The sequence below is a fragment of the Amborella trichopoda genome, chromosome 9 (genome assembly GCF_054954075.1).
Source record: "Amborella trichopoda isolate Santa Cruz 75 chromosome 9, AtrichopodaSantaCruz75HAP2 v2.0, whole genome shotgun sequence".
In the NCBI taxonomy this organism is placed as follows: domain Eukaryota; kingdom Viridiplantae; phylum Streptophyta; class Magnoliopsida; order Amborellales; family Amborellaceae; genus Amborella; species Amborella trichopoda.
Window position 1 is genome coordinate 36434106 of NC_142344.1, and position 27525 is coordinate 36461630.

General features: G+C 37.5%; 1 protein-coding gene across 1 annotated transcript; it reads right to left on the reverse strand.

Moving 5' to 3' along the window:
* Positions 1–27277, reverse strand: ELF5 (proline-rich family protein). The gene is made up of 9 exons (XM_006856688.4): positions 27098–27277; positions 25192–25285; positions 21036–21121; positions 14662–14711; positions 14433–14502; positions 14159–14240; positions 13603–14018; positions 12244–12771; positions 1–468 (listed from the first exon to the last, which is right to left on the reverse strand). Exons 1-9 carry the CDS (start codon positions 27176–27178, stop codon positions 259–261), a joined length of 1617 nt encoding a protein of 538 aa, XP_006856750.1. The 5' UTR covers positions 27179–27277; the 3' UTR covers positions 1–258.
* Positions 27278–27525: the final 248 nt, after the last annotated feature.

The window sequence follows — 27525 nt, forward strand, 5'->3', positions numbered from 1 at the left end:
TGTCAAATATGAATTTACTCCTAAATCATTTCCAATTAACAGAAGTCCCAAATATTTCCCGAATCCGATACATGCAACTACGAAAATAAATCAATTTCAGAAAACGCATGATTCAGAAAATGCATGAACGTCCTCTGGGATGCAAAGAAAACAACCCTGGCAAGACAACAATGCCAGATATTCGTTGACAATTAACGTTACAAAATGAAGCACGCTGCACCTTAAGCAGGACCTGTACATATCTCCAAAGGCTGCAGCTCAGCTATCGAGAGCACCTAGTGCCTTCATGTCCTCCAAAAATACCATATAGGAGTCATCGATACTTTGTGGCTTGGGTCCTGACTGTGTGAGAGGCTCTGATTTACCAATGGCAGTAGGAACCAATGAATGTGGAGGTGCAGCCGGCTGTGACTTGGGCTTTGCTTTCTGAACAGCACTCTCCCTTCTTACGCGTACAGATGCTGGAACCTAATTTCACAGAGAAAGAGAGAGTGTGTGTATGAGAGAGAGAGTTATTTCTATCATCTAAAACAGAGCTATTTCACATGGTAGAGACACAGGTCCTTTTATAGCAGTATCTAGCATGATTCATCTGTCATCATCAATGCAAACATGGAACAGTTGGATGGAGGCACAAATGAGGATGACTTAAATAGCTCTAAGGTTCTTTCCAAAGTGTATATTAAACATGAGCAAGTGAAAAAATGTATACCGATAGTAGAGAAAACCAAGGACACGCTCGTTAAATAGAAAAACTATCGCTCGTTAAATAGAAAAACTATCTTTAATGAAGAAAAAAATAATAAAACACCTATTCAATAGAAAAACTATTATCTAACCATATCTCAGGCCTATGAAAAGTGAGCCCATTAGGTTCTGACCATAGTTGTTGGGTATGAGAACGGTTCTGAGACTGGGGACGGGATCAACGAATCGAAGCTATACTGAAGAACCCTGTGTCAGGGATCGATGCCCATACAGCCTCAAAGGGGCCGAGGTCCATTAGTGTTGGGGATCGACCTCTTTTATTGCATAGGATCGAGAATTACTATATAAAAGTGAGAGATCCTATACATAAGAAGCGACATTCTCAAGGGCATTTTTTTGAGTTTCTTAACTCGGGGAACGCATTACTAAAAGTGATCCAAAATATTACAGAGCGAGGAATAACTTTTATAGGAGTGAGCTCCATTTTCTTAGAACATGAGGATCCATGGCTTTAAAATGTAGCTCCCGGTGTTGTTAACCAAAAAAAAGTAGGCTTAGTCCGTCTATGAAATAAATAAGGAACTTTAAAGCGATCCCATATTAGTGGGATCGGGATGCCATATATGGCGATGCTTGCGTTCAGTTATTTTGGAATCTGGATCCCAATGCACTCTGGAGTGCGAATCATAAGGCTAGGAACTAGATCCTGTAATGTTCAAAAACGCGAAATTAAATAGTAAGGAATTCATCCTTATAAGATGAAGCGAGATCCCGAAAACACTAAATTGAGTTTCAGATGTGATCCGCTCCGGGATCGAGAGAATCGAGGTTCTACAAGGGATCGCCAAGCAAGGGAGGCGATACCGGTAACTATGGTTCTGACCTTCCTAAGAATGATGAAAGTGAATTGTTACCCAGCAGATGGTACAAATTTCACCATCTTGAATTGTTAGCTTGCTAGTAAACTCCTTAAAGAATATCAACGATATCCATATCTCAGCATGTATGGAGCCTTTTCTGCAAAAGATGAATCACTAACATTTATTGCAGAGGATAATCCTCATTCACAAATGATCAAAGTTTCGTATAGAGAATGACTTGGAGTAAATTAAATCTAAAATAGCATTACTTAAATCTCATTTTATCTTATTTTTATCAACTCCTTGAAGGAATTATTCGCATCTACCACAATAAACTTTGCAGGAAAATTAGTGGCACTGTTCCTTGGACTGGTTCTTGATATTTCCGGAGTTCATTACGCATTGATTTGGTTAAAAGTAAATTATTCTTGGCCAGAACCTATATATAACAGAGCAAATGTCAACCACTGAGAAGAAAATATTCTTTTCAACTATCGAGTGTGTCCACAGAACAATGATCATCACATGTTTTGCAGACAGACAATCAAAGGGAATAAACCCCTATGAACTAACTCCAAAATCAGAAACAACCTTAACTATAGATTCCCAGTTTTCAACTATCAAACACGAGCATACTACATGAATGCAGGCCAAAATTATTTCACCGTCTTTTGTCAACTAAACACAGAGTGATAAGAAATAAATTTGGTCCATTTAATATCCTTCATTTTAATGAAACTTCTCCACTTCAGGCTCTTTACCTTTCTTAAAAGTGAGAATAAAAGAATAACAAATAGGCAAGTCAGAAAAGAACTTCTAATTATCAGGCATGGAAAATAAACATATGTTGGACCATTGTACAGTGCCCACACAAGCTCGTGGAAATCGAGCTCTCACAACACCAACTATTTAGCCCAATTGCCCTAAATCATGCAGAACCTCCTATCTTTACAAACTAAAGAGTAAATATTTTACAAAGATCTATCATGTAGCCCTTCATGCCTTTCAAGCGCAATCTGACCTAGTTTTCAACCTGAGGAACCTGTATGGTGTTTGTTCCACCATAGAAAAATTATCTAAGATCATCAACCAATGGTTTTCTGCCATCTCTAACAATTCTCCACACATGGGAATTCCCCTCTTTACCCAGAACTTCCCCCAAAGATCTCAACACACTTCATTCCCTCTACCTAACTACCACCTCACCAACAGGTCTGCTGGTGTTCTTGACAATGCTCAAAGCCCTCACCATAAACTCATGCTCCTTCGAAAACCTACTAAGCCCCTCAGCTCCTCTACATTCTGCCATAATTGAGGATATCGTCTGGCTTGGCACCAGAATTTCAAAAACCGACCATCAACCCTTTCACCAAGCTCAATCTGTTTAATCCCACAGTTTCCCTCCAGCCATTCCAAGAATAGGCAAGGAGAAGAGCAACCAGATTGGGCAACCTGATATGATGATACTCACTGACGAAGAAAAAGAAGCTTCAGTGAACAATTTCAGAAGGCTATCAGGTATTGTGGTTGAAGATCCTGCCAATGTTTGCAGACTTGGCTCGGGCTCTGAACTGGGGCCCTAGCCTGGCTGAGTTACTCAGGTGAATCTAAGTTGACTCACCCAATTCCTTGTCAAAATGCCCCTCACAAAAAGGAAAATTCCTGAAAAAATAGTAAAAATAGAAAAAATAAAATAAAATATAAAATTGTAAAAAACAAAGTAGTAAAAATTTGTAAAAGATGGAAAATGTTAATGAATTTAAAGAGAATAGAGAAAATTACCCACAATTTCGAACAAAACTCTAGGTTCCCCAATCTTTACACTCGATACAAATTGATGCCTCCAATCCTTGTCAAAGCCTCCTCAGACAACACCAATAGAAACCCCAAAATCGGATTTCGAGTTCAGATCTAGGAGATCCGAGCTCTTTAAAATTTCCAATAAATAGTAAATCCGAAAATTACAATATAGGCGATTTTCGGCTCCAAAGGAGCACCCAAGTTTCGGGGGTCCAGGAGAGCCCAAGTAACTAGAGAGAGTCAGAGCAGACTCACTTGAGCTCTCAAACATGAAATCCCACAAGCTCCCTAAAAAACTCAACACGTTCCAAACTTAAAATGCTCACCCTAGGGGGCGATAATTTCAAATGCAGGATGCAGACCTGATGCTAACGAGAATCCAATGAAGTGATGCAGCTCGATGCAAGCCCATTACCTCTGATGCAGCCAACAAATTAAAATAACAAATAAAAAATCATAAAAATATAAAAGCGCAAAAAAAAATCATCTCATCATCATTAGAGCATTTTCCCAGCTATTTGGGATCGGCTACACGAATCTAGTCCGCCATCCTGCTCTATCAAGGGTCATAACCTCAATTAGACTATACGTCCCCATATCTTTTTTCACTACTTCATACCATGTCCTTTTGGGCCTATCCATTGCCCTTTTTGAGCCTTCTACTTAAACCAACTCGCACACCTGACAGGTGTTGTACTAGGTATGCGTTGCACATGGCCATCCCAACTAAATCTACTTTCTCTCATCCTATCCCCGATTAGAGCCACACGTAAGTTCTCCTAAATGTATTTTTTATTCATTTCAAATTATATCCCTTCCTGTCTTGCCACTCATCCATCTCAACATCTTTATCTTAACTAAACTTATCCAATGGATATGTTGTTTCTATGTGCAACATCTTCCTCAATCTTTCTATTTTCTTACATTATAGACACAAGATATCGAAAGTGTGCTCTTTTTGGTATTTTTTGGCCATCAATCTTAACTATTTCCTCGTCTTTACACCTATTGTTACTAAACTTGCATTCCATATACTCTATCTTAGTCCGACTATTTTAAAACCTTTAGATTTTAGAGCATCTCTTCAAAGTTTTAACTTTGTATTGATGCCACTTTAGGTCTCATCAATTAAAACTATGACGTCCGCAAACAAACACCACAGTACCTCATCTTGTAGGTGCCTAGATAAATCGTCCATAACTAAGACAAAGAGGTATAGACCTATTGTCATTGAAAACTCACTCGTCTCTCTACTAGTTGTTCGCAAACTTGTTTGTGCTCCCTCATACATATCTGTCACCAAGACAATATCATATCTAGAGACTCCTTTCTTTTCCAAACCCACCAACTAAATCTCGAGGTACTCCATCATAAATTTTCTCTGGATCAATAAAGATCATGTGGAGGTCTTTTCCATTCACCCTAAACTTCTTAATCAGTTGCCTGAATAAGAAAATAGCCTCAGTTGTTGACCTTCCTGACATAAAACCGAATTGATTTTCCGATACACTCGTTTCATGCCTTGGTTGTTGCTCAATCACTCTCTCCCATAGCTTCATAGTGTGGCTCATAAGCTTGATCCCTCGATAGTTTAACACAATTATGTATGTCTCCTTTGATCTTGTAAATCGGTACCACAATACTTTTCTTCCATTTGTCAGGCATTTTCTTTCTTCTTAACACCTTGTTGAACCGCTCAGTCAGCCAGTCAATGCCGATCACCCCCATGCACGTCCAAATCTCTATCGGGATATCATCTGGTCCTAAAGCCTTTATTATCTTCATCCTCCTCTATGCTTCTTTCACTTCCAATATCCTAATCCAACGAATGTATCTATGACCTCTACCCTCATTTATGCCAAAGGTTCCTTCTACAACTGTGTTCCCATTGTGCATGTCATTTAATAATTTTCAAATTAAACTCTCCACTTTCGTTGACATCTTTCATCCTTCACCAAGACCCTTTGACCCTCACTCTTAATGCATTTAATATGGTCTACATCAGTACACTTCTTCTCTCTCAATTTTGCTAATTTTAAGACATACTTTTCACTTCTTTTTTTTTCCTAGTTTACTATGTCGATTATCATATGCTTTAAGTTAGACCTACTATTTCTTTAGCATTATTCTTAGGATTTTTATATTTTTCTAAGTTTTGATCATTTTTATCATATTGCCAAGTTTTATAACATGATCGTTTTCGCTAATGCCCTTCTTAACCTCATCACTCCACCACCAAATTTCCTTATCAAATTTTGTTTTCCCTAAAAAAAACATAAATGTGATTTATGTGATAATAAGTATTTTAGTTTATGGTGCGGTTTGTATAGAGCCGAGGCTCTAAACAATCAAAGTAAAGCACACCTTCAAATAATGTCAAGAAATGTGGTTTCAATACTGAAAATCTTTGTGGTAGCCTTAAAATATATTTTTATGTCTAATTAAAAATTTTAAAGCTTCAAAAATTGTATAGATCGAATAGATCTTTGAAAACTTGAAAATCTTGAAGATCGACAGTCCAAAAATCCATTACAAGATGCACTATTTCCAAAACTTGAAATCCATTTTTTTCATGTCCATGCATCTTGAGGTCGACATGATCAATTTGAGGATATTTGGGTATCAAAACAACCTCTTCTAGTGAAATTTTTTATGTGCGCCCTAATTTGAATGTTTAGAGCCTCACACTTATATAAACATTTTCCTTTAATTTATTCAATATCTGTAACATTTAGTTGTTTGAGACTCTGTGTCACCTGATAACCTGATAAAGAGCAACAAACTTCATTGCTCTAACTTCTAATCTTTAATAGTTTAAATGTCTAACACAATGAACATGTACAACAACGCAATCCATTCTATCTCATATAAGATATACCAAATTCCAAGTTCCACACTTGTCTGATTGGAAGTTGAGAGTCGATCATCTCTTTTATATGTCGTAAACTTTTGGTTTTTGCCTCTTTGGACTTCAACCTTAAAGTTTGGTAATCTTGGATGTTTATGTGAAGTTTGAAATTTTGGATATTTTATACGAGATGGAATGGATTGCTTTGATTTATATTAGACATTTGAACTTAACAAATTTGAAGTTAGAACAACAAACCCTATTACACATTATCAGGCTATCAGAGGACTCAGAGTCTCAAACAGCTAATATATTAGAGATATTAAATAAATTAAAGTACAAAAGATCATAGTAATTCACATTTATGTTTTTTTCCTATGCATTATATTTCTTCCCATGCATTAATAAAAGATGATCTGCCCGCATCGGGATCCCATCGAGCCACATCGGACCTCCCACCGCATGGGGTCTCATCCTGCATTTTTCAACATGTAAGGCATCTTAGTCATTTTGTATGTTGGATTTTTCTATTCTTTTTTTTTTTCATTTCATTTTTGGACTAGGTGTACAAGTTGAGATATTGATGTACACACTGCATAAAGGTTGTTCTTAGGGGTGACAATCTAGTGGGGGTCAACTCACCGACCTAGGCATGATGGAGAGCTGGCCAACTAGGAGTGATGCAAAAGCCTCAGTTTTAAGGCACCCCACACAATGCTATATATACATATATATGTATCCCACACAATATAATATACATATGGGAAAAGATCTTGTCAGCCCATGGCTGATAGCTACAGTATCAACCAATGGCCCAGATTGAATTTGGGCCGATCTGACGGCCACGACCTCATTCGTGTTTGAATTTTTATTTTTTTTCTACAAATCCAAATCACTTGAAATGTGGAGCGTCTATTCTTCAAAAATAAAAGAATCTAATAAAAATATAAAAAAATAATTCCCAAAATATAAATTGACCAAAATACCCCTGAAACATTTTAGGGCTATTTTGATCAATTTATATTTTACGAATTATATTTTTTATATTTTTATTAGGTGCACCTTGATGAGAAGAATGAATGCCTAGAATTTCAAGTGATTTAGATTTGTAGAAAAATAAATAACAATTCAAATACGAAATGAGATTGTAATCGTCAGATCAACCCAGATTGAATCTAGGCAATTGGCTGACCCTGTAGCAGTCAGCCCGTGGGCTGACAGAATCCACTCCTTATATATATATATATATATATATATATATATATAACACTTAGAAACACTCATGAGTGAATTTACACAGTATTTTGCTCATGGCTCATCACCATCCAAAATCCATCAGATAATCATGATTATCCATTAGTGTTTGAATTTTTTTAATTCTTTCTACAATTATCTGCAATTTGAGGAGTGTACATCTTAACCATCTCTCACAAAAACAAAATATCAAAAAACTAATTATCAAAAATTAAAACAACCACAATACCCCTGATATATTTGTAGGGGCAATTTGGTCATCTCTATTATTTGATTATTTTTATATTATATTTAGAGGTGCCTCACTGAGGCACGCACAATTGCAAAATTTGAGGTTAATCCGTTTGTAAAAACATTATGAAAATTTAAACACTACTAGAAAATTGTGTCGATCTAATTTTGGATGGTGATGAACCATGAGCAGAATACTACAGAAATTCACTGGTGGGCATTTTTTAAGTGTTTTCATGTCACACATCAAAATCACATTTCACTGCAGAATCACATTTCACATTGTAAATCAGTAAATGTAAAGATTAAATCAGTAAACATAAAGATTAAAGCAATAGCCACAAAGAGTAAAAGACAACAGAAAAAATAATAGCAAACAGTAAACATAAAGATTAAACCAATAGCCATAAAGAGTAAAAGACAACAGAAAAAATAACAGTAATAGTATATAAAAAATCCAAAACCTTCCCTAATCATCTCCCAAAAAAAAAAAAAAAGATTTGATAAGATTTCTCAAACTTCTTGATGTTTTCAATCTCATAAATTTGAACCCAATCTCCACCTAAGAAAAATTTACTTTCCCCCTTAGAAGCGAGAAAAGGACCAATTCCTCCCAAAGCTCGAGGGCAACTTCCACCTGTCAGCCATGGGCGATTAAAGCAAGCACCTAGGCACTGGAGCAATGCCCCCTGCCAGGAGCAGGCAAGGAGGGCCACATCAGCCTAGACAGGCAATTTAGGCATCGATCCCCTCGATCACCCACCTAGGAGTGATGCACAATACTTTTTTTTACATTGCATTCAAAACCCTAGGAGAATGGGTTGTTTACATTTTTAGGTTTTAAAGAGATCGTGTAAAAGAGCTTGCAAAGATTGTTCTTTAATAAAAGAAATTTGGAGATGAATCAATTGACACATTTGCGACCAAAGACGTGCCAAAACTCACACTATTTTTTTTACATTGCATTCAAAACCCTTGGAGAGTGAGTTGTTTACATTTTTTAGGTTCTATAGAGATCATGTATGCAAAGATTATTCATTAATAAAATAAATTTGTAGATGAATCAATTGAAACATTTGGGACCAGAAACGTGCCCAAACTAAACACCACAAGAGCGACAGGAAACGCAGCCAAGTTTCAGGTTTAAAAACCTTTAGCACATATAGGCGGAAGATCTCAATATTTTAGGCTTTGAGAAGGTGATGAAAAGTACAGCTGGACAATAGGTGTTGGGATCTTCTCTTTAGGCAGTGATCCCACTACATAATCTTCCACCAGCGCTCTAGGATTGGGATCTTCAAGGGATCTCAATGTTTAAATTTTGGGATCTTCCTACTATTAAGGATCTCGATCCCCACCATTACGGATCTCATTCCACACCTTAAAGACCAGGTAACGATTTTCTTTATTTATAGCCAGCTATTAATGCTTTCAAGTAGCTGCATTGCTTGATGTTTATAAATTAAGAGATCCTCGTATATATTGTCATAGACCATATATGTTCTTCAAGGTTGGGGGAAATGAGAACGGGAAAAATATCACTTTAACGCAGACAATCAAATTACAAGCAACTAAAGGACATGTGAATCCGGAAAGACAGGAAGAAATATATCAATTCAATATTTTGTTTGACTTTTTTTTATATAGGTATAAGGACAGAAAGAAAGAGAGACAACAGAGTATACTGGTTTGGGTTGATAGGTTTCTATGGATGTATCAGAAAAATTTTGGGTCATATGATCCAGGACTAGGCTCTAAGTATATTAAAATACTATATCTTAGAATATAGTCTCAATGGCAGGTCCAACCAGGTAGCCAGGAAAGGGCTATGTGGTGGAGGTAGAAGTTCAGTACAGGTTACCTAAGGGAGGATTTCATATGGGTGGAAGGGCTGGGTTTGGGGGGTACTCTTTAACCACATCCTCGTGGGGGATACTCTTTTTCCCAAGAAGACTCAGATCGAGATCCCAAAAGGTCAAATTGAGATCCTCAAAAGGTTAGGATCTATAATCTTAACATTTGAGGATCTTGATCCCTAACACATGCATGGCACGAGAGGCACTTCCAACCGTAGGGATCTTCTAGGTTTTCACGATCCCTCACTCCCGATCACGATTCCGCTCCCCATCCCACTCTGGATCCCAACAACTATGGGATGGACTAATGCAATTGTTTTGTTTTTCTACTTCGACATTGTAAATTAACTTCTATAATGGATTAACTTCTATAATGAGAACGGGAAAAATATCACTTTAACGCACTTGCTAAAGTAGTGCTCCAAGAAAAACTGAAGAGTTCGTCCAACGTACAGTGTTTCCAAAAATGGCCCTCCTTGGTGCCTTGAGGCAGGCTGAAGCCCTAAGTATGGCCTACAATGCCGAGGAGTGGAATCATATGAGAAGTCCCTCTAGGCACCCACCTAGGCGGCCGAGCTGAGCACTCCAGAGCTCCCTGCCCAAGTATGTGCTGAGCACACATGCAAGAGAAGAAATGGACTTGCCCCCCAAAAGAAGGGGAAAGGCCCCAAAACCCATTGTGAGTCTAGTGAGAGAGAAAATCCCAACTAAAAAACATGGATTTCATATTCTTTTAAAGATTGAAATTTTTTCTTGAACTCTTTGGAAATCTTGCAAAATCAATAGGGATGAAAATCAATTGAAAATGAGACTCAAAAATGCTAAACAAGGTGTTTTTCACAATAATCATTAGCCAGTTCAAGCCAACTTTGATTAGGTTATGTCTATTTGGAATTCGGGTTTGGTGTTTCTTGATACTTTTCAATATTGGGTTTTTTGTTACATTTTATTTTTCCATATTGGATTTGGTTTTGTGTTTCTTTTACTTTCAAGTATGGGTTTGAGTTTGTTGGGCTTTTAAAAGATTGGGCTTGGTTTGGGTTGTTGGCATTCCTTCAAGATTGCGTCTTAATTTTGTGAATTTTTTTTCTAGTCACAGTTTCCTATTTTGGACATTCTCGTACTTCAACTATTTGCTAGTAGGGGTCTGGCTTTCTTGATGGTTCCTTACAAGATTGGGCTTTGGTTTAGTGACTTTTTTAATATTGAGTTTTGGTTTTGTAATTATTTTGTTTCCCAAATGTTGATTTTGGATATGGTTTTTGGAATTTACTTTTCTAGTATGGGTTCGGTTCCTTGATGACTATTTTCAAAATTCAGTGACCTTTTTATTTGAGTTTCAGTTTTGTAAATTTTATTTTGTTTGTAGTTTCGAAATTCAATTTTTGACCTTCTAGTTTTGCAAAAAAAATTCTAGTCAGGATTAGGGTTTCTTGATTATTTTTTTCAAGCTAGGGTTTTGGTTTGGTGACTTTTTACAATATTTTGGGTTATGGTTTTAGGATTCTTTTTCTAGTTTTCGGATTAAGATTTTGGACATTTTGGTTTTGTAAATCCTTTTCTACTAATTCAAGATTCAATGTCTTCTTTTTTCTAAGAAAAAGAAAAGGACAAAAAGCACAATAGAAGTCTAAATTCTAATTTCTCCAAAAAATTCTAAATTCTAAGGAAGTTTGTTTTTTAATCATAATTAAGGGGGTATCAAAACCAAACCCCCCAATGCCCCTAACCCCCACCACATTATGCTTGAGGTGCCTCATTCATGAAGCACCCAGTTAAGGGCGCCTTCCAAATAGTAAAACACTGCTAACATATAAATGATGACAACACAATTTAAAATCAGAGGGCTTTTATTTTTTTTCATTAATAGATGGTAACCTAGTCCCTTAGACATTATTCTCAAAGGACGTCATCTTCACTTCGCAAATGCCAAATAAGTCAGAAACGTCATGTTTTGGTAAGAAAATAGAACCAATGTCATTTCACCTTCATTTGGGTATTCAGCCATCAAGGATGGTTTGACCAATTCCAACCTGCATCTCTGTCCTGGCAGCAGGGTGTTCATTGAACCTCAAAGCCTCAAACACAACCCTAAGGCTAAAAAAGAAGCCTTGTTGATCCCAAATTTCCTAGTAATGCTGAACTGAAAAGATATCTTGAATAGATTCCAGGAATTTCCAAGGATCTCTATGGTCTTAAGTTTCATTGACTAAGAAACTATGGAAGACACATCGTAATGGATGATGTTTTCAATAACCATCTCTGACCACCATAAGTGAACCCACCCAACTGGGCTCCTCAACCCAGCCCATGGCCAGAAATCAGCTACGACAACCACCAGAAAACTAAAGCAAGACGCCCCCTCAAGCCCTCAACTCAAGGTCATTGATTAACAAACAACCATGTGAATTTCCAAAGCCATAATATTCAATAAATGAGAGATCATGCTGCAACAGAGTATCCTCGCTTTCAAAACTTCATGTTAATTTTGCCATATTCAAGAGTTTCCAGTATTTACGGCCAGTTCTCTGCAAACCACAAAAATTAAGCCCACTGGGTCCCAGTTTTAAAAACAACCAGAAATTGCAATATCATATGAAAATTAATAGGACAAAACAATGCATGCAATATGCAATTATCTTGAATTCAACTGGAGGATTACTAAATAGAGATTGGAAACGCTCACCATGGCTGTAAGTTCTGGTGTATGCTGTGCAAGTGGCCTCTTGACAACTGTCGAAGCCGCAGATTTAACATATGATGGTTTTTGTGGCAACAGATGTTTGGGTGCCCCTTGGTCATCTTCTAAAGGAGGGGCCATGCCTGGAGGTGGAGGTCTAAACATAGCAGAAGGCACAGGTGGTGGACCAAATGGAGGCCTTGGAATTGGTGGGGGTGCCAGTCCGATAGGAATGGGTGGTCGATTGGCCAGGATAGCAGGGCCAGGAAGAGGGGCCCTCATATCAGATGGTATTGGTGGCGGAGGGGGAGGCAGGAAGCGAGAAACACCAGGTGGCATGACATCAGTCTGCATAGGAGGAAGTGAAGGGGGCCTCTGCAGCAATGGTGGGCGTGGAGGTGGTGGGGGTGGAATCTTCTTCAAAGTATCTTTCGTGTCCTTAGTAAAAGTCACTTCAACATCAGCAGATTCACCTTCTGATTGGGCTTTTACTAACATTGGCGGGAGTCCTGGTGGAGGAGGTATGGCCATGGTCTGCCAGAAAGAGATGATCATTAAACTGTACAAAAGTTGAGAAGTATGTTAACATTTCAAAAGCCAAATTCCAGATTTACAGAAATACAGACCATGTTTTTATTAAGTACTAATTGAAAATTGAAAATCATACTTCTTCCTAACAAATTGAGTATAATGACATCAATTCTACTGGGAGTAAAGGAGTGCTGGCTCATTCTTATAGAATGATTATAGCTATTCTTCATATTTTTCAAGCAGCAGCAACAGTGTGATGCAAATGGTCCCTACCAGACGATAAAACATGTCATAAACAACATAAAGCAACTGAAATTTTATACTATTAATTTGAAAAAAGAAAAGGAACAAGAAAAATAGATATTTATGCTGCCATGAAAATGTTGGCAGGTGTATTGTGAATGCCAAAAGCGGCACTTGTTCCAACGAAGGATGAGCAATCACTCTATTTCATGTCATGAGACATTCTAAGGCAAAGTAGAAAATGCAAAACTGGGCCGAAGATTAGAACCAAAAAACGAAAATCAACATAAAGGCTCACAAAACGTTATATGCAAATAGCAGGAGATCTGTCAGTCTCAAAGACCAGTTGAATGACATAGTACACTACACCAAAAAATCACCGCAATTAAAATTCAAAATTTTAAAAAGAAAGAACCAATTACCACAAGCGTTGAGAAGAAAGTCAAGTGCGAAAGGCCAAAGATCATTAAGCGTTGCTAGTTTATTCAAGCCAGTTATTAGTGATACCTAAGAAAGCATCTAAGAGCATTCTACCACCCCATTGACAGGTCAACCACAAATCACATGAATATAGGAAAGAGAAAAGCTAACCCGATCAGAGTCTTTTGGAATCTGCGCATCAGATGTGGAGTTCTGACTCTTCTCCCTCTCATTTCCTGTAATACCTGAAGTTGGAGGCTGAGGAGGTCTGGGAGGTGGTGGAGGTGGAAGCATTGAACTTTGCAGAGTGACAGTGTCTTTGGGTAGAGGCCCAGGAGGCAGCAGAGGCATTGATGCAGAAGGCAGTGACAAGCTTGGATCTGCAGCAGGTGGTTTTGGAGGAGCTGGAGGTGGTGGAGGTAGAGGTAGAGAAGAAGGTAACGAAGAATCATCTGTAGAAGCCAATTCACCAGCATCTGGTACTGGTGGTGGTGGTAGAGGTGGTGGAGGGGGGACAACCAAAGGTACTTCTTCTGGATCCATTTTTGATGAGGATGCTGCTGAACCTGATAGGGGAATCCTGGGTCCTGTTTATGTCCACAGTCAATCAAACTAATATGTGAAGGGAATGACTAATATACTAAAGAGAAAAAGGAGAAAGTAAGAGGAGTAAAAAGCTAATTTTACTTAGGAGTGTTGCATTCAAGCAAAAGAGGTGAGGCCTGACCTATTGATGATTTGTACATAGGTGGTTTTCCAGGAGGGGGGGCACCCGTAGGATTGAGAGTGGGGTGATAGTAAACAGAATCCTGCAAAGGAAAAACTGTTAGTCATCTGCTATATCTGAAAAGAATAAAAAAGATGCACAATACCCCAGACAGTGCTCACGTCAACTAAATCAGTCACTTGGATGTGCACTTTCATAAAACTCGAAGTTGTGTTTTCAAACCACACTTGCTTACCAAATAACAAATGACCATTACATATGGGCAGCATCTTACCTCTGGTTTAGGATGTTTCACTCTCTCCTCTTCTTCTGCAGTTGTCCGTCTCCGAGGAGGTCCTAAGTGGCTGAAACATGAAAAGTAATAATACATGGGAATTAAAAATAAGACCCCCCAAGCAGCATCATGCCACACAGAATAGTGGATGTTGCATGGACATGAAATATAACATATCACCAAAAGAACCATCCAAAATAATATGAAGACAAAAACAATAGTGGCATACCTGAACATCACAGGTGTCTCGCCTTTGTCGCGCATTTTCTCTTCATACTCCTATACGAAAGTGAACCACATCCAGTTAAGTAGTGAACAAGTATTACTGAACAGCTGAAATTTGGAAATGTAAATATATTACTCAATTTTTCAAAAGCTCAACTTGAATTGTTCATGGACATGATTATATCAGCAAGTTATGGATTTCAATGAATAGAAGCGGCTTCATAGATTAATGAATTTCAAGATAATGAAAGAGGAATTGAACAGATCACAAGGTGATCACAGCATGCCAAACAGGCTACCCAGAGATCTAACAAGAGCTTTCAAAATAATACACCATCTGTTATAAAATTGCTGAATTGCCACATTTATTACATATTAAGCAAGAGGAGGTACCCTCATTATTTTGACACGTGTCTTTTCCTCTTCCTCTTTTTTTTTAATAATTTCTATTTTATCCTTATCAATATCCTCATCTCCCCTTAATTTTTCCTTTTTATCTTTGTATCTCTTTTTTATTTATCTTTAATACTTATCTATTACTATTCCTATTTTTCTATGCTAAGAGACAACACAAACCAATATCTAAGAGATCACAGACCAATTCCACAAACGAACTTTTACATGCAAACATAGATGATCTTACTTTTACATACACTAAGAGAACACAATATCTCAGAGATCACAGACCAATTCCACAAATGAACTTTTACATGCAAACATAGATGATCTTAGATTCTTAATACCATAGTTATTCCTCATCCTTCTATGTTGTGTTACCAAAATTAGTACACATACCAAACAACCCATAGATGAGTAACCTAGAAGAGTTGTATGAATTTTGAAAACTGTTGCTACTTTGCTATATAAACAAGATCTTTGAAGAGTTGTACCTTGGCCTCCCCATTTGTATTGGCAGTCCTAGTAAGTATTATTGGGAGCCAGCCATTGAAAATTTCCATAGAAGGCTCAACATGTAGCAAGGATGCTTCCTATCCCTAAGGGCTCATATTGCCCTTATTAAGGCCACCCTCTCTAATTCACCCATTTACCTCTTTTCCATGACTAATTGTTGTTGATTCTTTAGAAAATATGAAAGCCTTTTTGTGGCCTGATAACAAGCATAATAGGAAGATCTAGGGCTTGGGATCACTTCACCAAGGTGGTTTGGAAATATTCGAAGCCTGAGTCATGAACCTCGCTTTATTTGGAAAGTGGTGGCGGAACTGCTACTATTGAGGAATGTCATCATGGAAAAATATCCTACCAATTCTCCTTCCTGGTTTCCTCAGAGGAGAGTCACTTCTAGGTCCTTGGGTTTTTATAGAAATATATGTCCCTCTCGCCAACGTTCTCTCTCCTATACTAGGTTCAAGGTGAATTTTGGCCATAGGGCCTCCTTTTGGGCTCAAGGACAGGTGGCTGATTTATTACATATCGAACCTACTAACAGCCTGAGTTGCTCAATTTTTTGAATGCTCTCATCAGCAGAGGCTATCAAACCCAAGCTTTTGAAGGTCCCTCGACACCTGACAGGCTCATCTGGAACTCTTCTGAATCAGGAACCATCATTGTTAGCTCCTTCTATAAGACCCTCGCAACCAACTTTGTCAATAGCAGTGATTCAAAAAGCGGACCACCCAGCGCCTAGGCATCCAATCTGGGCGGTCGACCCTAGGCGGTACGGAACCTACCTAAGCAGCCGCTCAGGGCCTGCGCCCCGCCCAGAGGCGAAAAAAAAAATTTCTTTGTTTCTTTTGATTTTTTTTAAATATATCAAAGGTTAGAATGAGGAGTTTTAGGTTCATTTGAAGCCTAGACCCACAAGAACCCTTTTAGAAAGAAAGAAACGTCCAGAAAACTACATTTCATTGGATCGAAGTGTTTCTCAAAGTTTGGAGTTCAAGCAATCAAAGTAAGTGCAAAACTTATTTTTTAGACTGCTTGTTTTATTTTGAGATGTCTTCTTCAAGAATTAGTTGGAGTGGAGATCCAGGTTGATGGATACAACCCGAATCCAAATAACAAAAATTGCGTTAGATGCAATTTTTGTGAAAAATATATAAAAGGAGGCATAAACTGGTAAGAAACATCTTGCCGGTATTAAGGGGGATGTTGCCCCTTATAAAAATGTTCCTGAAGCTATCAGAGAAGAGATTAAGCAATATATAAGTTATGTAAAACAAGAACAAAATCCTTGTCATAGATCTATTTCTGCTACTTCTAGATCCGGGTTGGAAGTATGGGTACAACCCCAAACCAAATGATAAAAATTGTATAAGGTGTAATTTTTGTGAAAGAGATACCAATGGGGGTATTAGCCGATTCAAAAAACACCTAGCTTTAGAGTTAAAGCAGTTCGGGATGAGATTAGACATCTTCTGAAGTTAGAAGAACCAGAAAAGGATAAAAATAAGCCTTGTTCTATGGAAGTATCTTCTCCAAGTTCTTCTAGAAGTGGTGATCCGGGTTGGAAGTATAGTTATAACCCGAATCCAAATAATAAAAATCATATTACATGTAATTATTGTGGAAAGGATACTAATGGGGGCATTTACCGGTTTAAAAAACACCTTGCCGGTATTAAGGAATATGTTGTCCCGTTTAGGAATGTTCCTGAGGCTACCAGGGAGGAAATTATACAATATTTGAGTTCAGAGAAACACAAAGAAAAGGATAGAGCAACCAAGACTCCTAGGGCCACATCTGCACAAACTGCACATACTAATAAAAAGAAGGTAGAAGAAGAGGAGGAAGAGGTAGACTCAAAAGAAACAGAGGAGGACAAGCGTTATATTGAAGAGAGAGATAACTCTGATGATGATGGCCTCGACTCTGATGCATATGATGAGGCTTGCCCTATTGATATTCCTTCTGATGATGATGATAATGATGATGATGATGACTGAAGACTCTTGCCTCTTGGTGCTGAGTGTTGACTGTTGACTGTTGTGTTGAGTGTTAACTTTTGCATCCTAGACTGTATATTTTCTAAATTTCTATATATTTTATTGTGTTGAGTGTTGACTTTTGTATCCTACACTTGTATGGTTTTACAGTTTACTGTTTTAACAATATGGATTATCAAAATTCTCTTCTCGACTTCTATCTTTTCTTTTTTTTCCAACTTGGAATATAGTATGTTTTTTTCAACTAGGCAGCAGCCCAAGTTTTGGGCGCCCGCCTAGGCGGGCTGCCTAGGTGTTGGGCGGCCTGGACCCCCCAAGCCGCCTAGGACCCGCCTAGCGCTTTTTGATACACTGGTCAATAGTTCCACCCTCAACTCTGCTTGGATTGATCCCCTGCCTCCTAGAATACATGCTTTTGGATGGCTTACAATTCAAAACCTAAACCTTACCATTAATAAACTGCAAAGAAAAGGTTTGCCTCTCACCAATCATTGCTGCCTTTGTTTGGAGGCTGAGGAATCCCACAACCATCTATTCTTGCACTGCACCATCACATAAACTATTTAGGCTTCTAAGCTTAAGGACTCCACCTGCGAGTGAGGTTACTCCCCATTCCACGGAGCACCGATTTTCAGCTTTTTTAATCTTCCTCACCTTGAGGAGGGCCATTTTTTGTGGAGAGCTACTATTTTGGCCCCCTTACGGAATATTTGGAAGGAGAGAAACTCTGGGACCTTTCAAGGTATCCACAAACCAATTTCCTATATCTTAAACCAAATCCGCAGCACAACTGTCTTTTGGGCTTCCAACCACAAGCTCCTCAAGCACTTCTTGAGGTCTGATTTACAACCAACTGGAAGGACATGAAATCAACCAACTGGAAAGACATGCACAACTCCAGACCGACCAGGCAGCCTCGATCCCCCTTTTGGTCTCCCCCAACCCATGACTACATCATACTCAACTTCGATGGCCAATCTTTGGGTAACCCAGGTCCCTGTGGCTTTGGGATGTCTTCGTAGATGTGAGGCTAATATATTGTTGTCTTTTAATGGTGAGCCCATTTGGGTCGAGGCTATGGCACTTTTGGAAGGAATCTCAAGGTGCCAGAACCTGATTGTGGAATGAGACTCAAAAAAGGTTATTTTATGGACTCAGTGCTCGTCTCTTCACCCTTGGCGCCATCATTTATTTGACAAGATCTTATACATTTGCATCTCTTCGAGTAGGCTTTCGCCATATCTGGAGGGAGGCCAATACGACAGCAGATGCTCTAGCTGAGGAGCGCGCTGCTGCTAGCGTTGTCCCACCGCTTCAGTAAAGCCGGGGCCCTTCCTAAGTGTACTGATCTATGTTTTTTAGAGGATTTTTTTTCCCGTCTCTCTCTCTCTCTCTCTCTCTCTCTCTCTCCCCATATTCATCTTTTCCTGCTCACGCTCTCCTTTCTTCGTCTCCTCATCTCTCGCTCTTCCCTTTCCCACCTACTGGTTGCAGACCCTCTCTCTCCATATTCATCGTTTCCTGCTCACGCTCTCCTTTCTTCCTCTCCCCGTCTCTTGCTCTTCCCTTTCCGACCTACCGGTTGCAGACCATTTTTTGGGTGGGCACCTGGTTTGTAGGCTGCCACCCTGAGTGTGCTGAGCACACGGCCTGTGGGCTGCCACAAAATACATGATTTTTTGGGTAGGTTTTGAGCACATAATGTGTGGGTGGTCGAGCCTGTTTTGCGTTGTTTTATTTTTTGTTCATATTGTACAGGGCATCCCCATGTGGATTGCCTCAAACTCATGCCCCATGAGATTTATTTTGTATGCCTCTACATAAATATAAAGTGAATTTCTTCCAAAGAAAAAAAAGAACTTTGAAGAACTACAAACTCATACTCAAAAGTCTAAGTATAAATTGAATTAAAAAAGGATCAGCAACCTCCCTTGGTAGGGTCGATCCAAGTATCCCGTGAGAAGCATTATAAAATTAATAATAACAATAATAGTAGTAATAATAATAATAATTATGATGATGACAACAATAATAATAATAACAATAATAATAATTTACTGTTGTTGTTGTTGGGACTGTTGTTGTTCTCGTCATCTTAATGATAAGAACAATAATACAAAGTTTGAACACATAAAAGTCCATGAACAAAAGGACTATTAGCTTCTCATATACATAAAAATATATTGGCGAATCCTTAGAAAGCTGAAACAACAAACAATAACATAAGCATTTTTCAAGAACAAGGAGAAAGCAACATTCTTTTGCTGTTATGTGTTCCCTTTTTATTCTTCACTTAAAACTTTGTACTTTCCTTTTAATATTCCAAATATGGGGTCAGTTTGTATATCTAAACAGACATTACAGCCTCGACAATTTCATATACAGGTTCCGTGTTAGATGTGTAGCTTGTCAGCACCCAAAACACTAGGGTTGTAAAATCCACAATTCAATATATTCTTCGAATTTGAGAACTTGCAATTGTTTCCATTTCATTTATCAATTAATAAAAAAGAATTTTCTCCACATACTTTCCTCATGCACACATTTCTTTCGAATGCCAGGTGGAACATAAAGACTTTCCATTTTTATCAATACAAACAACTTTATCTCAAGTTGTAGGTGTTTACTTGCAAACAACTCCAAAGTGATGTCTCAAATCTACCCCTATTTTCCAGTACAAGCTGATGCACTGGGAAATAATATTCCTACCTTTCCGACAGTAGTAGTACCTCGTTCTTGAACAAAACTAAAATTCCGGCTGTAATTCCCCAAGAAACACTTCCATCTGGACTCCTAAAGTTTCAAACCACCACACAGATGGTTTGCAAAGTCTGTTCAGAGACAGAAACACACAAAGGTGACAATAACAATAAGCTCAACAATCCGCCACACTTCAACAACTTCTTCAATGTAGAACACATAATTGTCATCACAAAAACTATTAGGCCTTCACAAGGAAAAGTTTGAGCTTCTAAGAAGATATTATCGGAGATAAACAGGGACTCGAGCTCTGCCTAACTGAGACTAAACAGCCTGATTATGTACTTCAATAAGTAACTCCTAACCTAGAAACATGTGAGAGGTTCTTTTCGTTTTTCTCATAGACATGTCCCAGTTCAGCCAACCACCATCGCATAACATAATCCTAGATTATATGACTGGCAAGTAGCGAATAAGGAACATGTTATCATCCCAAATTCTCATCGACTATGTTAGTCACGTAACATAATAAGCTTAGAATGGATTTAATTCAGCAGCATTTAAACAGCACCACTCAAAGCTGCATTAAAACTTCAACCCTTAATAACACAAACAGTACCATCACCTTTCCGATCATCGTTAGTCATATAGTTTAGGTATTAAGGCAGAATATAAATTATAGTTGCATAGTTAGGGAGGTTTAGACAAAAGATGACATAATGCAACAGAAACTACAACTCAATAACGAAAAGTTGATATAATCCATCCATACCTTTCTCTTCTTCAAAACAAGGTTTAGTGTGTCCTCAAGCTGCCTTTTCTTGTGTTTTCTTGCCTTATCTAAAGCACCATCTGCTTCTGCACAAGAAAACAATAAACTATATAAAATTTTTGCCAACATCAACAATAAGCACAAAATATCAGTGTATTGCAGACAACAAAAAGCGAAGTCGGAAAAAGTGTAGAAAAACCCCCTTACAGAACTTTTAGGAAATTCTATTCCTAGATCAAATAAACAAGCTCCTAATCAAGTAACAGTCACTATCCACATAAAGCATGAATCTTCAAACAACCTAAAAGAAGAATGGATTTCTTATGAGACTAAGATTTTTCTCGTAAGGTATTATTTGTTAAAAAACTTGCCCAATAAATGGGATGATCGATTAAGAGAAAAACGTCACAGAACTGCAACCGCAGATACAATACTCATTGAATCTAATATTCATGAATGCTTTTAGAAGAAGATTGACATCCATATATCATATACATATATAACCCTTCAGTAATTTTTGAGTGTTTTGAATATATGACAACATCCTATTTGTTCTAGTCTAAGAGTCCAAATGGTTCAACAATGCTATGACAGACATAGTCAAACATCAAATACCCTTCTTGAACATCTCCTTTAATGTATTCTTCTTCTAAATCTAACTCACCTCTATATAAATATAATTTTTTTAATATGCCTAATTCCAGACCATTTTTTTGAACTTGTTAACTTTAATTCCAGACCATTTATTGACAAACTAGAATTGGCACCTCCTAAGCCTCACCGCAAGACATCCTACATCATTATGTTACAAATATTCACTTGTCCTTCCATCCCCCCAAATCAACAAGCATGGTTTTCATCACTACCTCCTTGGATGGTCTAATTTTTCCTTCAACGTACACTAACACTGCTAGAAGAAACCCTTTCACCAATAGCCAAAATGACCAATTCTTTTATCTTATAGCCTTTTATTTGAAGTAGTAAAGAGTGCAAGAACGGTAAAAAAAAAGATGTCTCAAAAGCACAGATGTAAGAAAGCAGCTCAAGAGATTGAGAGTCACTTGGTTCTTATTACAAGACATCCCACCTCACGAATTGACAATGCACCTGCCTCCACACCAAAATAATCATTAACTCAATCCTTTTGGCTCTTGCTTAGTTGCATCTTCCAACCATAGCAATTAAGGGCAATTGGATCGCTAACCGGTGCATCTGCCTGGTCCAAAGTTAAAAACCAGATTTGGTTAAAAATTGGCCAAAACTAATTTTTAAACCAGTGTTAAAATTTCGGCCGCTTGCTTAAGGCCTTTCCCACCCGCATTAGAGCCTAGGCACCCATGCCATCGGCGAGAGGCAGAAATATGCCTTCAGCCGAGGGCAAGAAACATAGTTTATGGGGCATTGTAAACCCCCAAAACCTAGTTTGTTTGAATTTGAAAGAGAGAATTTTTTTCTATAGTTGAAGATTGAAATTTTTCTCAAAGTTTCCAATTTCTTGCAAAATCGAAAAGTAATCAACCTAATACTTTTTTTAGGTTGATTTGGTTATGAAAGAAAGACTTCTGGCTCTCACCGGTCATCGATTTGAGCCAAGATCTAGAGCATATTAAAAGCTTCGTATTTTTTACTTTTTTGTCTATGGTTCATATGATATTCATTGGATATTGGGTATAGTGTTTTTTCTTTTTTCCTGCTTCTTTGGTTTGTTTATTCTTGTAAATTATTTCAAGTTTAGGATTGTATTTGTTGCCCATAATCTTGATTGGAAAGGGACCAATAGTGTCTTTCTTTTTTTTTTGTTTCAATTTTGTTCTTGTATTTTTATTTTGAGTTTATGTTTGTATTTGTGCCCCATATTCCATAATGCGTTTTTGTTTGTGTTCAATGGCATTTTACTAAGATTGGGTAACCTAATCACAATAAAATCTCTGAAACTTAATCAAAAAGGTTTGTTTCTGTTCGATTTTCTTTCTTTTTTTTTTCTTTTGTTCTTTTAATGGTTTTTTGATTTGTGCCTCATAATCCATAGTGGGTCTTTGTTTGTGCTTAGTGGCATTTTACTAATATTGGGTAACCCAATCTTAGTAAAATCTCTAAAACTTAATCGAAATGGTTTATTTCTATTTAATTTTCTTGTTTGATTTCTTGTTATTGTATTTTATTTTATTTTTGGTGGACCAATCATGGTCAAAGCTCTAGGCACTTACAGAAGATGCCATGCACATTTTGAGCTTGAAATGGACCTCATCTGGTTGCGAGTAACTTTAGTTCTTTCAAGATGGTAATCTCTTTATCTTAAAATTTTAATTTGTTGTCCACTAATTAATATTTTCAAAATCATTCATTACTCATTATATTTGACTTAAGAGACACATACAAAGAAGAGAAACAGGCTTGAACAGAAAAGATTGAATGACCTCATTTTCTTTTAGTATAGTGGTTGGTCGATGCTGGAGATGACCCATATTCGAGGGAGGAAACTTGACTTAAGCGAAGTACGACAGGCAGCTGGAAGTCAATTAAGGCCCAAGACGGCCACAAAATCTCAATCTCACCAGAAGAAATTGAAGAGACTGAGGGAGGAGGTGGATGAGGCAGATTCACAGGTGACTGGGCAAGAGGAAGAAGATGTAGGGAAGGGAGATGACTTTGATGATGATGCCATCATCATCAAATGGTGGTTTTGGTGGTGGTGGTGGAAAGCAAGACATTGTTGGTAATGGTGATGAAACTCAATTTCAAATTTCAGTTCATCATAATAACATCTGATGTAATGTTTGGAGTATGGAGCTGGACTTTTTCTTCTTTTTCATTGTTTCACTTGGTTATAATAAATTGATAGTGGAATGTTGATTTTGGGAAATGGGTATTCACCTACTGGGCATCCTTTCTTTTTCTTTTTCTTTTTCTTTTTTTTATTACCTTTTAGACTTCAAGTAATTCAATGGCAAGTTTATATTTGATATATGTATGAAATACGGTGTATCGGAGATTGAGATAATGTGTTTTACTAGTATTTCTAAAAAATTATGGTTTCTAAGATCATTTTGAGGCAACCAAACTCCTCTAAATACCTTGCTTGAGGCCTACTCCTACGCTTCCTAGACAAGCCGCTTAGTGAACCAGGCGCCCGCCCAGCCACCTAGGCTGCCGAATCCATATTGTTTAACATTGGTTCAACCAGTTTTGGCCGATTGGACCGGACGGTTTTATTAGTTGGACAGGCTAAAGAAAGTTAGGCAACATTTTATGTAATATATTTCACATTTCTAAACTATTATTCTAATTTTTCTTTATTTATTAAAACTGGTCAAAAATGTTCGACCCCCAGTCAAACCAGTTTTTATTGGACTTGACCCCTCATTAGTTTAGTAGACAATCCAATTTTGATAACATTGTTCCCAACTTTAAGATAAATTTTAGATCGCCCGTGGATGGAAAAAAGTATCACAGGGACATCCAAGAATTTAATCCCTGGTCACCATTCAGTTTGCAAAATATGTAAGGCCATCTATGGCTGTAGACAGGCAACGAGACTAGTTCACAAAATTTTGCCAAAATGTCGATACTGCAGGATATCACTCGAGTGAATATGACCACTCCTTATTTCCCAAAACACAATGAAGGTGAGCATGCTTTTAACTCCTAATCACTACTAGTACCAATGTCGAAAAAGGCATAAGAGAACCTCTCTCTCCCCCCCCCCGCCAAACACACACCTACACACACACATGTACATATGTATGTAAGTTATTTTGTATTACAAATCAATGAAGATAAACAAGTTCATACATAATACAACGACTCGACCTTATGTATGTCAGTTTTACAAGAGAAAATAATGGCTATTTTATTAGTAATTGAAAACCACTAATACAAAAATTAAGAGGGATATCAAGATAGTATCAATGAGCTAAGGAACAAGAACGGACGCTGTGAAAGTAGGGCACTTCACTTCAAGGTACTAGGGATACAACATAAGATTCCCATCAATCATTGTATCAAGGAAATCCCACATACAAGTGCACACACATACCACAAGCAACTCCTTGTATGCATGAACTTGGTGTTACACATGTTAAAAACTCAAGGCTTTAGACATAAAATAATATGGCAAAATGTAGAGAAAAAAGGGACAGAAAACAAAATCACTTACTCATCATTTCTAACTTTTCTATTTGTTCCTTCAGGGTTTCAGGGTCTTTCTTAAGAATTCCAACCTCACGAACTTTCTTTCTTTCCTTCTTATTCTGTGGCATAAAAAGATGCAAACGAAAGCTTATTCAAAGCAAAGCACAAAACCATGTACCATTTGTATTGAAGATTCTAAGAATTATTTACAAAATAGAAATACACAAATTTAAGTAACAATAATGAGACATAGACAAGTCAACCATAAGGTATTATTCCATTAATACTTGAGCAATATAACAAATCTAAGGAGAACTAAGCTACCAAATCAACAACAAATAGAATGCAACTCAAGTGCACCATAGCATAAAAAGTATTAAAGACATTTAATGCACCATTAGGCCTTGCCGCCTTGGTAATGAGAGAGGCATGCATGCATGCATGCAAGCAAGCTCTAAGGCACAGACACATACAAGTAGCATGCCTGCAAGAAAGCTCAAAGGCAAATACAAACTAGTTGCATTTGCTCCCCATTTACATGCTGAAACAAAATGAGAACTCAATAAAAAATACATAAAAATAAATCACTAACATAAAATTCAAAAGAAATTGCAACTATATAAGACAAATAATCATTGTTTTTATGAGGAAAAAAAAAATTGGTCATTTCATAAAAGATAAGACTATAAAGGATTTTTATGAATTTCATACTGAGTATAATAGCGAGAATCACTGTACAGCTTTGGTCCCAATTAGAGATGTGGTACAACAAGTTGATTCCATCTGATTGGACAAAGGGAAATGAATCACACATTTCCCATTAATTCATAAATGGCCTATGTCAAGCAGCAATGTGCATTCACAATGGAGCATTACAGTTATTTCTTAGTTGTTGCATTTGTGTCCCAAGTCCCAACACTATTAGCTACAATCAAACATTAAGCTTGCAAACTGCTTTATGTCTATACCCTCCAACACTCAAAGACTTTCTTTTCAATCTCATTTGCAACGCTTTTTTTTTTTTGAAATATGTTGACTGTCTCATTTGCAACTTTTTCCTTTCTCAAAGAGTATCTACTTTTCTATCTCATAGAATCCCTTGTTTCGGGTAAGTCCTGCACCTTCTATAAATTTGTTGCCCACATGAACCGTTTGAAGTCACACAACCTAACGCGCATGAGACCTTATTATCCACTCAATTCCACACTTTGTTGCTATAATATCCTCATGGATGAGTTCTCCATGCAAATATGGAATCATTTTAAGCGTCAAAAATTCAAGGTATTATTATCTAAAACTTTTCTGTACAGATTCCTTATACTTGCGAGAAGGAAATCATATGTGTTGTGATTTTTACAATTTCTGCAAACTCAATGATTTCTAATTGACAGAATAAAGAAAGACATGCCAGTGCATAAATGCATTTGAAGCAACCAAATTACTGCTCTTCATAAAGTGCCTCACACATTGCGTGAATTTACAAATCATCCAATTTTATTAACATTAGGAGTGGTCAGTTTAATTATTTCAGCCGCCTGACAATGAAAAAAAAACTCTGGAGTCATATACTCATAACTACACATAATAATTCTCAACAGTTTAAGAGGATTAATGGAAATAAGTCTTTACTGTGAGATGTATGACAACTTTTTCGGAGTCATTTTCACTATTTGATCAGATAAACAATCAGAACTAGACCAAATCAAACATAACAAAACCTACAGTGTTGCATTATTTGCAAATCAAATGCAAAAGCATAACAAGGAACCATTACTCAGACTTTAACAGTATCCAATAATATACGAATAAGAAACAACTTAGTAAACCTTTATGGTATCCAATTACATGAAAAGCAAAGAAAAGAAAACTACGAAGGCAAAGACTAAACCAATTCAGATGAGTTGGAACAAAAGGAAATGCTCTTTACTTACCCTTTTCAACTCCTTCTTCCTGAGTTCTTTCCGATATGCATCGGTTGGATTCATAACCTTTCCCCCCTTTGTGGTCTTCATTATCGAAGAGAAGAGAAACCCTAAAAAATGGTAGAGGAAAGAATAACTAAGAGAGTGACGGGAAACGATAAGGAAGAGAGTGAAGGGTTCCTCTGGCTCTGCAAATTGTTGAAGACCCTATTATTTATTCCACCTAAATTCTATGCTTTCACCTCGCCCCGAAAGCAAAGGTGGATTTCTCGATATTTTATCTCCTATAAATCTATGCTTTCGCCTCGCCCTGAAAGCAAAAGTGGCTTTCTCGATATTTTGTGTATGGGTGCAGTTGGCAGACGGATGAATCCGTAGCAGTAGACATAAGGTCCACCTTCAAATTTGATCATGGTATATAACTTTGATATATAACT

Coding starts and splice junctions, on each gene's coding strand:
- ELF5 (XM_006856688.4), bottom strand. CDS start 27,178: ATGAAGACCACAAAGGGGGGAAAGGTTATGAATCCAACCGATGCATAT. Junction 14,241..14,432: donor TGAAACATCCTAAACCAGAG/GTAAGATGCTGC, acceptor TTTCCTTTGCAG/GATTCTGTTTACTATCACCC. Junction 469..12,243: donor CACCAGAACTTACAGCCATG/GTGAGCGTTTCC, acceptor CTGTGAAATTAG/GTTCCAGCATCTGTACGCGT.